Genomic DNA, 10,903 nt, shown 5'->3' with positions numbered 1-10,903 from the left:
ATACAAGTTTGCAACTAACCTCTTGTTGCGATCAATGAAATGCAATAGCCTAATTGCACAAAGCATTGGCGTGGAGCAGATTGCTCTCTTCGTCTCATCAACAGTTGATCGGACGGGCATGAAGCGGACGATTGCTCGATTGCTCTCTTCGTCTCATCAACAGTTGATCGGACGGGCATGAAGTGGACGATTGCTCGATTGCTCTTTTCGTCTCATGAACAGATGATCGGACGGGCATGAAGCCGACGAATGCTCGTGCGAAATCAGTCGGCTAAAGGTAAGCTTTTCCCTTTACCTTTCGAGGTTTTGAAGATTTGTAATCCCACATTGTTCCCTGGGCAGCAGCAACAGCAGTATAGATATCACTAGCACCGGGTGATGATTGAGCCATGATGATGACCCGGTCCGGCCAAAACCCCTCCCCAAACCCGCGACCCACCCGAAATCCCGGTTTCGCCCCTGCCCACAGCGTTCTGTTCGCCCCCGCTTCCCACGCGCTTCCGTTACCTCGCCCCGTGCGAAATCCCGTTTCTGCCCCCTCACTCCTCCCCCTTTTCCCCGTGAGCCCGTGACCGACCCCGCCTCCCTCCCCTCCCCTCCCGACCCTGCCCCTCGCCGCCGATCCGACCCTCCGCCGCGAAAATCTCGCCGGGGATGGCCGCCGCCTCGCCGCCGGAGGAGAATCCCCGCCAGGACCCCCCGCCGGCCGAGCCGGAGGTCGCGGCGCCGCCGGCGAGGCGGACGCGCCCGCCGCGCGCGTGCAGCCGCCCCCTGGTGCCGCCCGCGCCATACCCCACGCCCCCTCCGCGGCGGTCGGGCCCGGGGCGGCCGAGGAAGGTCGTGGAGGAGGAGCGCGAGGAGGCGGAGCCGGAGCCGCCGCAATGCCGCGTGGTGACGCCTCTCGTCGCGGAGCCCGCGGACCCCGCCGAGCTGCCGCGGTGGAGGCTGCGGGGCATGTGGGAGCTCGCCTCCGTCCTCAACTTCCTCCAGGTGAGCGCGCTCCCGATCGCGTGCCCCCCCTACATCGGCCTTCCGCTCTAGGGTTTAGGGTTTAGCATTCCAAGTTTGACCTTCGGCGCGGTTGCTCTGCTCCGGAGCTGCAGGTGTTCCGGCCATTGCTGAACATTGCGGCGGAGTTCACGGCGGAGGAGCTGGAGGACGCCCTCCTGGTGCCCAATGGCACGCTGGATGACCTGCATGTGCCGCTATTAAGGGTGAGCCTGATGCTGGGAATGTTGCAACAACATCACACACTCTCTTACTTAGAATCAGTGTTCAAATAATAATTGACAAGCTTGTCTAATACTCTATTTACTTAATTTCTTAATGCTTCTTATTTGCATTTTGCAGTCGATTCCTCCTGTAGCTCGAATGTCTATGGCGGATGGAAAATGGGTCACAGTGTTATGTAGAAAATTGAAGGACTGGTGGCATCTGGTATGTGACTTGTTCATTGTCGAGAACAATTTTGTAATAGGGCTAGTGCTGCATTTGGTTAATGAGCTAAAAAAGGCACGATCTTCAGGTTGCACAAGGCAATCTACCAATCGTTGCCTCACATGGGTGAGTTCTGTACCCAAGTAATTCCTGCCTGAATCCCTTGCTACAATTGAATATTGGATGACTTATTGTTTTTCCCTTCTCAGAGCGGAAATTCAAGCGTACAAGGAACTTGAGCCAGCGACTCGATTAATGATCCTGAAAGCAATATGTGACATACGCTGTGAGGTGTGTGCCCCTAATTTTCGTGTGGAACATTTGCAGTGATAGCGGTGAGCCGCACAGTGTTATGTTATCATATGGAACAAAACCCACATTCTAGGTTGCTTACCTAGCAGCTAATGCTAACAGATGATTGTTGGTGCTTCATCTGCATTTATCTATGAAAGTTACTTCTAGTTGGCTTCCTGCTAAATAATCAGTACTATCTCTGGTCAAGTTACCTAAGAATGTTTGTATATGTTATTAAAAGCTGCCTAATGTACTTGGAGAAGTACAGATTTAATAATGCATATGTTTGCAGCCTAGTGTTATATCTCGGCATGCAACTTACAGTTATTATCTTGACATATGATCAATGATTTGAGAATTGCTCTGCAATCTACTTATGCTACAGCCATATGTGCACCTTCTTGAAGTATTCATTATTCAATTGCATATCGAACTGATAATCTGCATAAGCGATTAGTGATTTTCTGAATGTTCATTAACCGCTGTTTAGAACAGTGGCATCAGTTGCCTGCTATTTTATACATCTCTTTCTGGACATATTTCATTTCCACATGTTAAACGGTGAGTGCTAATGGATTTAATGGCATATTTTTTATGCAATCCTGTGTGAATGAAATATGTAGTTCCTAGCAAGGCTCAGGAAGTGTTTTGTTGTATCTCCCATGTGTACAACACCTCTCTGAGCATGTAAATGCTCTCAATACCTTCATGTTTGTAATTGTTAAGAGATGCCTACAACTAGCTGCAAATGTGATCGTTAAGTTTTCTTGTCATGAGTGCTTCAAGATTAATAAATTAACTGTTGACATATTAACTGATAGGATACAGTTATTTTGCAGCAAGATGATGTTCGGATCTTCGTAGATAGTTGTCTAAAAAGGGGCTATCAGCTCCCTGATTTCTGCAAACAACGAATTGGGGGAGATTCCCATGGAATCTCATACTGGTGGGCAAAGGACAACTTTTAACATAAATTCTGAAATGAATCTTAAGCACCTTGTTCTGGCCAAGGTCATTTCTAATCAACTAATGCACTATAGGTATGATGAAGATCCGATTCTTGGGCGTCGATTGTATCGCGAAATTAGACAAGTGGAGTATGTGAAGGAGCAAACAAGAAAATCTAAACGAAATGGGTTCTTAGGTGTTCCAGTTGTATCCTATCAGTGGGAGACTGTCGCAACTAACTTTGTTGAATTTGAAGCAGCAGCAGTAAGTTTTAACTTTCGGGTTTATTATATGCATTTTTTAGGTCCCCTGTTACTGAATGGAGTCCTGGAATTGTTCCTCTGAATGGAGTTGAATGAGACACACTTACACACACACAGTAGCACCCACAAGGCAAATGCGCTTTCTGTGAGCATCATTTGACATCTTCTGTTATTGATGCATGGTACTGGCATGATTTTCTCTGAAAAGCATATTGAGCATGCATGGAAACAGGATCAATGATTTGGTCAATCTCTGTGCTTGTGTATCATTACTAGCTTGGTGGCAACTATTCACACTTGGGTTTGCTTTTCTTATATATTCCTGGTTTTGATTCTTGTGTGACATATGTTTGCGACAAGATTAAATTAATGACAGATGTGATCAAGGGCCTTCAAGAACCAATTTAGATAGCATTAACATGTACTCCCTCCGTCCCAAAATAAGTGACTCAATTTTATACTAACGTTAGTGCAAAGTTAGCATAAAGTTGAGTCACTTGTTTTGAGATGGAGGGAGTACTCCAGTGTTTAACTATTTGTTGGTGCATGTTATGCAACATAACTGAGAGGGAAGGAGGATAAAAGCATGTGCAAAAGTGTGCTCTGTGAGATGTCCACCTTACAATGCACCATGTAACATTCAGACATCTGCAACCATCTAATGCCGCGGGCAGAGAATAACCAAGGTCCCCAAGTACATCAAAGGCTACTGACTTTAGTGAGAGACGCACTGGAAGAGCTTATACCCAAATAAAAATGCAAACTTTTGGCATCAAATGCCATACAAGATTTTTGCGAAGTAGTTTTAGATCTCTTTCTCTTACGAAATTCTATGGAAGTTCACTGATATTAGTTATTTTCTATCAATCTTATTTGTAGGAAAAACTCTTTTCAAGTAGTAACAGGACAGAGGTCTCACTTGGAAAGAAGTTGAAGCTCAATTATCTCCCAGAGATGGAAAAGACTCACAAGGTATTCAACTGCTCCTCTCAAGGAGTTCAAATTATCTGCCTAGAGCACGATAACTGCCTATTTACCGTGTGACAAACCCTCTTGCAGAAGAAGGAGAAGCTGCTAAAAAAGCAACAAAGAGAAGCCCTTCTCCTTAACAGCTACTTAACATTTGATAGATTCACCTCTGGCCGCTCCCAACGTGAAAGAAAGCGCGTCACCTATACTTTTGGTAAGCTTAAGACTAAAGTTAACACTGCTATTAATTAGTTGTCCCAATATGGTAGCATTTCCACCATTGCGTGTTTACCAGCTGTTATAGTTTCATTGAGCCAACCCTTCACATTAGATGTTTCACTGGCAATTCATGCTTTAGCATTACCGAAATGATCGAGAAGATGGCAAGGCTGCACAGCTTTCTTTGGTAGAGAAGAGATCAGGGATGATAATGACCTTCTTTTATTTATTGATTCTTGCTTAACTTCAAATGGCACATGGCAGTCCATTGGATGGGTAGAGTACCTTTAACGAACATAAACTAATTGTAACCTATCAGACAGAAACTAATTGCTAACTTCCTAGCAATAGGATTCTTATCTTTATTTTGGTTGAGCGTGTCCTGAATGAATTAGGGCTAGCTTCTATAAAAGCTTTCTTCCGCACCTTCATATGTGCAATATTGTGCATGTAAGTGTCATGTCAATAATGTCTGTTAGACTAAATAATATGTGCATGTAAGTGTCATGTCAATAATGTCTGTTAGACTAAATAAATGAATTAGGGCTAGCTTCTATAAAAGCTTTCTTACCCCTCTACTGAAGTTATGATACCACTGCAATTGTACATACAACTGATACATCTCTGTTAGACTAAATAATATGTGCATGCCATTTTTTTGGAATTGGATAGTTCCCATTGGAACAAGATCAAAGGTATATACAGATTTACTGTTCTCCTAACGCGAAACTCTTTCCTCACCATGCAGATGATTATGACCGTTCAATAAATGAGGCCCTAAAAGCAATAAAGTAGGTGAATCATCTACGCTCCATAGTTCCATAGAATTTTGTATAAACAACGAAACTCATGACACAAGTTTCGGTACTCTTATACTGACAGGAAAAGTGAGAACCCTGTTCAGGTCGTTACCACTACCAACAGAGGAGTACTTGTCCCAACACAAGAGGCATCAAGTAATGGTACGTTAGCTGGACCCTCACCTGCATGTAATGGACCGCGTGGAGAATCTCCACTGAAGTCGCATAGCTACCAAGGGAGTGGTGGTGAGGAAAAGGCTGAGACCCTTGATCGTAGGTAACTCCTTTAACTCTTTGATGTTGAGCTGAACCTTTGCCAAAGCTTATATCAGCATATAAACATGCATTGTTCAAATTATAGGTCTCGTCAAAGAAAAAGATCTCAAAGATACACAACAGACTTTGTTGAGAATGTCTCGGACATCGACACGAACTTTGACAGCGATGACGATATCATGGGCGAAGCTGTTTATGACGAGGAGTACCTTAGAAGTCGAAAACAACCCAAGGCAAGTACTTCAGAGTATGATGGAGAATTTCGATCGGAAGACCAAGTGGAGTATTCTTTGAGCAGTGAAGATGAAGAGGGGACTCAACGGTCCAAGAGATTGCCAAATCGCAGTCCTCGAGGGGCCAAGCTGAAATCTATGGATTTAATCCAAACAGGCATCAAGCGCAATAAGCGCTCTGCGCGGCCCCATATGAATCACCAGCGGTACTCTGCTAAAGATACTGAATTGGGAAAGCCAGTCGAACTGAATGCATCGGATCCAGATGCCGGCTCTGGTGCACTAGACAGTGCAAATACCTCAATAAAAAGTCAAGAGCAGCGACTACTTCACATAGTGAAGATGCACCCTCCTGGCAGGGAGGAGGGCAAAGTTGCTGGGAGACGATTCCTCCACCTTAATGAGATTGCGCCTGCCGGTGGTTTCGATGGCGCGGCCGTCCAGTCTTGACGGCGGAGGACAAATAACAGGTAATAAACATGTTGTGCAGCACATTCAGGTGCCCAGAGCCTTTTTTGTTTTCACCAGGGCACCGGTGCCGGCACTGGGTGGAGTTGCAGATCAAAACAGAGATGGAGCAGCATCCATGAGCTGGTGATGCGTCCCTCATCCCCCCTACCATGAGCTGCTTACTGCTGGAACTGATGAGGAGATGGTCCCTGTGTGCAGCGGCTGGATTTCTGGAACCTGTGTCTGATACTCGACGCCACCGGTGGTGTGTCCATTGATCCATCCGCCGGTCTGCTTGATTTTTTTCTGTCTGGCAGCATGTGTGTCAACCCTCCTTGTAGTCATGTACTCATTTTTTCTCTCGAGATCATGTACTCTCTAGTCTTATAGGAGCGGTATTGTGTATGTCACTTGAGGTGAGGAGGCGTCCTATAGTGGTTACTGTCATGTGGTGCATGCGGCAGTTATGGACTGTTGACGCCGCTTGGAAGCTGGAACTTTGTTGGTACCTGGATTCTCCAGGCAATTGCGAGAGAGAAATTCTTTGGTCCGTCCTGTCCTGTGTTACATGTAGCTGGCATCAGAGAGAAGTCGACGTGGTGGATGGACTAGACGCAGCGAATTATATACTCCCTCCGTTCCTAAATATAAGTCTTTATAAAGATTTCATTAGTGGACCAATTTAGAGTGTATATTCAATCATTTTGCTTCGTATGTATACATCTAGTGAAATTGCTTAAAAGACTTATATTTAGGAACGGAGGAAGTATATAGTACGGCAGCGCAAGGGCGCGATTGCGTGGCACATGAATTACAAGTTCAATCAAACTGAATATGCAGGTATTCCACCAGAGTTTGTGATCGATCACTATTCTGAAAAATGCATTTAAATTATTTACTGCAAACAGTTTCTGTGAAAATTGCCGTGATATTTCTAAAAGAAAAGTCGACTCAAAGGGATGCATGGCGGAGCTCCGCAAGCGTGTGAGTTCAGTACAGATGTGGGTAGTTAAACATAAAAAATTGGTGACATGACACTTGAAGCTGTCGTTGCATTGCATATGTGCTTCGGATTTAGGCCAGGTGATGGAACCAAGGGATGTGTTCGTTCGGGCTCGGAGAAGACCCTTGCGAACGAGCTGCTCTATGGCGTGCATTCTTCGATTTTTCGTCATTCATTAGTTAAGAACATGGTAGTTTAACCCAACGCTATGCACCACAAAAAACGTTATCAGCCGCCACAATTGACGGGTTGACCGGGGACGCTAGCCGCCACCATCCCAATTAGGATCGGTAGCCTTAGTACCATGGGGGCGCGGGGATCTCGGCCCTTATCGATGAAATGGCTCCGTTTTTAAATGTGTCTTCGAGATTTGTTAGGATTTGCATCCTGCGGTAAAGCGAGACTGCGGCGGCTCCATGGCGATGTACTCCCTCCGTTTCATAATATAAGTCTTTAAACATGTTTCATTAGTGGATTACATACGGATGTATATAAACACATTTTAGAGTATAGATTCGTTCATTTTGCTCCCTATGTAGACTCCTAGTGAAATATCTTAAAAGACTTATATTTAGGAACGGAGGGAGTAATAAAGTTTTCTCCGTCTAGCCCCCGTTTCGGTGTTGCGTGTTGGAAGACGGCGCCCGGTTCCTCCGCGCGTGCCTTGCCGCCCACGTCTCCAGGGCCACGCCCCTCCTCGACCGCGTCGCACGCCGCTCCACTACCGTCGCCTCCGCAGGAGAATAGCTCCTGGTAGTTACTCAGCTCGCATGCACTGACGTGCACCACCTGTGTATATAAGGACCTCACCTCTCTCAGCAATATACACAGCGATTCTCATCCTTCTTCTTGGCACCAGAGCCAATCTTTCCTCTCCTGTACCCCCATGGCCGGCTCACACACCTCTGACGACGGCTCCGACGCCGGCGAACAACCCAACGCCGGCGCGACCGTGCCCAGCCCGCCCATCCCCGGCGTCACCGCTCCCCTGCCCACCGCTCCCGCTGCACTAGATACTCCCCCTCTGCCCCTCACCGTCCCACCCCTCGGCACTTCGTCCGCCGACGCTGCGTCCTCCTCCACGGCGCCACCGCCCTCCATTCACGCCGTCAACATCGGCGCTCACATCGACTTCAAGCTGGATGCCGTCTGCGCAACTACTCCAAGTGGCGGCGCATCATGTCCTTCATCCTCCGCAAATCGGGGGTGGAGAGCCATGTCCTCGTCAACCTCGACCCGCTCACACAAACCGCGCAGTGGCGCCACGACGACCTGCAGATCCTCCTCATGATCTACGGTACGATCACTGACGAACTCTACGACATCCTCTCCGCCCAGGACTCCACCTCCTATCATGCCTGGTTCCTCCTCGATGCCTTCTTCCGCGACAACCTCGCAGGGCGCGCTATCCACGTCGGCCCGGAATTCCGCGCCACGGTTCAAGGCGACATAAAGATCGCCGAGTACTGTCGCCGTCTCAAGGCGCTCGCCGATTCCCTCGACGACCTCGACGAGCACATCACTGACAAAACCCTAATACTCCAGCTCATCCGCGGACTCGCTCCCCGGTTCAGTGTCATGGCGTCACTCCTCCCCATGCAGGTCCCCTTCCCCACCTTCGTCTAGGCTCGCTCCCGGCTCATGTTGGAAGAGCTCAGCCAGGCTGCCCGCGCTCGCACGGAAGGCGCCACTGCCCTCGTCGCCACCCACGACGGCTCCTCCGGCTCCTCTGGTCCCGGGGGCTCCAGTGGTGGTGGCGGTGGCTCTTCTTCCACTGGCGGCGTCGTCCAACGTCAGCCCGATCGCTCCTCTGATCGCGGCGGTCGTGGACGTGGTGGACGCGGGTCCACGCCAACACCCCCGGGGGCGTCCCAGCAGCCCTGGATGGGGTATTTCGCCCCTTGGGGCGCTCCCTTTCCACCAGCCGGCCGCGCACCGTGGGTTCCCCCAAACGCCGCGGGTGTGCTCGGGCCCCGGCCGGGTGCTCCGCATCACGCGTACCCCATGGTCTACGGCGCCCTACCTTCACCCTACGGCGCACCACCGACATATGGGGCTGCCCCTCCTCCGCCGTCGTGGGACAACGCCCACATGCTCAACGCCGCCATGACCAACATGTCGCTCCATGCTCCACGCGCTGGCGAGTGGTATCTCGACACCGGCACGTCCAGCCACATCACCAACGACGCAGGTAACTTGAGCTCGTCTTGTTTTTCCTCAAAGTATCCGTCCATCTTGGTCGGCGGTGGCTCTCATATGCCCGTGCTCACCACCGGCTCCGCTTCCCTCCCTCCGAGCCCCTTCTCTCTCAATGACGTTATCTTTGCACCTTCTGTTATCAAGAAGTTACTCTCCGTTCGCCAGTTCACCACTGACAATTCGGTTTTTGTCGAATTTGACCCGTTTGGCTTTCTTGTGAAGGATCTGGCGAGAAGGACCTGTTGGGAAACGTCGCAGGGGAAACAAAAATTTTCCTACGCGCACGAAGACCTATCATGGTGATGTCCATCTACGAGAGGGGATGAGTGATCTAAGTACCCTTGTAGATCGTACAACAGAAGCGTTTAGAGAACGTGGTTGATGTAGTGGAACGTCCTCACGTCCCTCGATCCGCCCCGCGAACAATCCCGCGATCAGTCCCACGATCTAGTACCGAACGGACGGCACCTCCGCGTTCAGCACACGTACAGCTCGACGATGATCTCGGCCTTCTTGATCCAGCAAGAGAGACGGAGAGGTAGAAGAGTTCTCCGGCAGCGTGACAGCGCTCCGGAGGTTGGTGATGATCTTGTCTCAGCAGGGCTTCGCCCGAGCTCCGCAGAAACGCGATCTAGAGGAAAAACCGTGGAGGTATGTGGTCGGGCAGCCGTGAGAAAGTCGTCTCAAATCAGCCCTAATTGCTCCATATATATAGGAGGAGGGAGGGGGGCCTTGCCTTGGGGTCCAAGGACCCCCCAAGGAGTCGGCCGAGCCAAGGGGGGGAGGACTCCCCCCCCAAACCGAGTTGGACTTGGTTTGGTGGGAGGAGTCCCCCTCCCTTCCCACCTCCTTCCTTTTTTTTTTCTTTCCTCTTGATTTTTCTTCTCTTGGCGCATTGGGCACTTGTGGGCTGTCCCACCAGCCCACTAAGGGCTGGTGTGGCTCCCCAAATGCCTATGGGCTTCCCCGGGGTGGGTTGCCCCCCCCGGTGAACTCCCGGAACCCATTCGTCATTCCCGGTACATTCTCGGTAACTCCGAAAACCTTCCGGTAATCAAATGAGGTCATCCTATATATCAATCTTCGTTTCCGGACCATTCCGGAAACCCTCGTGACGTCGTGATCTCATCCGGGACTCCGAACAACATTCGGTAACCAACCATATAACTCAAATACGCATAAAACAACGTCGAACCTTAAGTGTGCAGACCCTGCGGGTTCGTGAACTATGTAGACATGACCCGAGAGACTCCTTGGTCAATATCCAATAGCGGGACCTGGATGCCCATATTGGATCCTACATATTCTACGAAGATCTTATCGTTTTGAACCTCAGTGCCAAGGATTCGTATAATCCCGTATGTCATTCCCTTTGTCCTTCGGTATGTTACTTGCCCGAGATTCGATCGTCAGTATCCGCATACCTATTTCAATCTCGTTTACCGGCAAGTCTCTTTACTCGTTCCGTAATACAAGATCCCGCAACTTACACTAAGTTACATTGCTTGCAAGGCTTGTGTGTGTGATGTTGTATTACCGAGTGGGCCCCGAGATACCTCTCCGTCACACGGAGTGACAAATCCCAGTCTTGATCCATACTAACTCAACTAACACCTTCGGAGATACCTGTAGAGCATCTTTATAGTCACCCAGTTACGTTGCGACGTTTGATACACACAAAGCATTCCTCCGGTGTCAGTGAGTTATATGATCTCATGGTCATAGGAATAAATACTTGACACGCAGAAAACAGTAGCAACAAAATGACACGATCAACATGCTACGTCTATTAGTTTGGGTCTAGTCCATCAC

At 49.1% G+C, this 10,903-nt stretch overlaps 1 protein-coding gene across 1 annotated transcript; it reads left to right on the top strand.

Moving 5' to 3' along the window:
- The first annotated feature begins 537 nt into the window (after window positions 1-537).
- Window positions 538-6,439, top strand: LOC123452798 (DDT domain-containing protein DDR4-like). Its single transcript, XM_045129515.1, has 12 exons — window positions 538-990; window positions 1,104-1,214; window positions 1,351-1,437; window positions 1,526-1,563; window positions 1,647-1,728; window positions 2,571-2,677; window positions 2,772-2,943; window positions 3,822-3,914; window positions 4,002-4,125; window positions 4,879-4,921; window positions 5,013-5,207; window positions 5,292-6,439. The coding sequence occupies exons 1-12, from the start codon at window positions 655-657 to the stop codon at window positions 5,887-5,889; spliced, it is 1,986 nt and encodes a 661-aa protein (XP_044985450.1). The 5' UTR covers window positions 538-654; the 3' UTR covers window positions 5,890-6,439.
- Window positions 6,440-10,903: the final 4,464 nt, after the last annotated feature.

Source organism: Hordeum vulgare, chromosome 5H (assembly GCF_904849725.1).
Source record: "Hordeum vulgare subsp. vulgare chromosome 5H, MorexV3_pseudomolecules_assembly, whole genome shotgun sequence".
NCBI lineage: Eukaryota > Viridiplantae > Streptophyta > Magnoliopsida > Poales > Poaceae > Hordeum > Hordeum vulgare.
Note: the sequence above shows the minus strand (reverse complement) of the source record. Positions and strands in the feature narration are given on the sequence as shown.

What these genes read in the sequence shown, in the direction of transcription:
- LOC123452798 (XM_045129515.1), top strand. Translation starts at nt 655, where the DNA reads ATGGCCGCCGCCTCGCCGCCGGAGGAGAATCCCCGCCAGGACCCCCCG. An exon ending in TTGAATTTGAAGCAGCAGCA is followed by an intron (nt 2,944 to 3,821) that starts GTAAGTTTTAAC and finishes TCTTATTTGTAG; the next exon opens with GAAAAACTCTTTTCAAGTAG. An exon ending in GCTGAGACCCTTGATCGTAG is followed by an intron (nt 5,208 to 5,291) that starts GTAACTCCTTTA and finishes TTCAAATTATAG; the next exon opens with GTCTCGTCAAAGAAAAAGAT.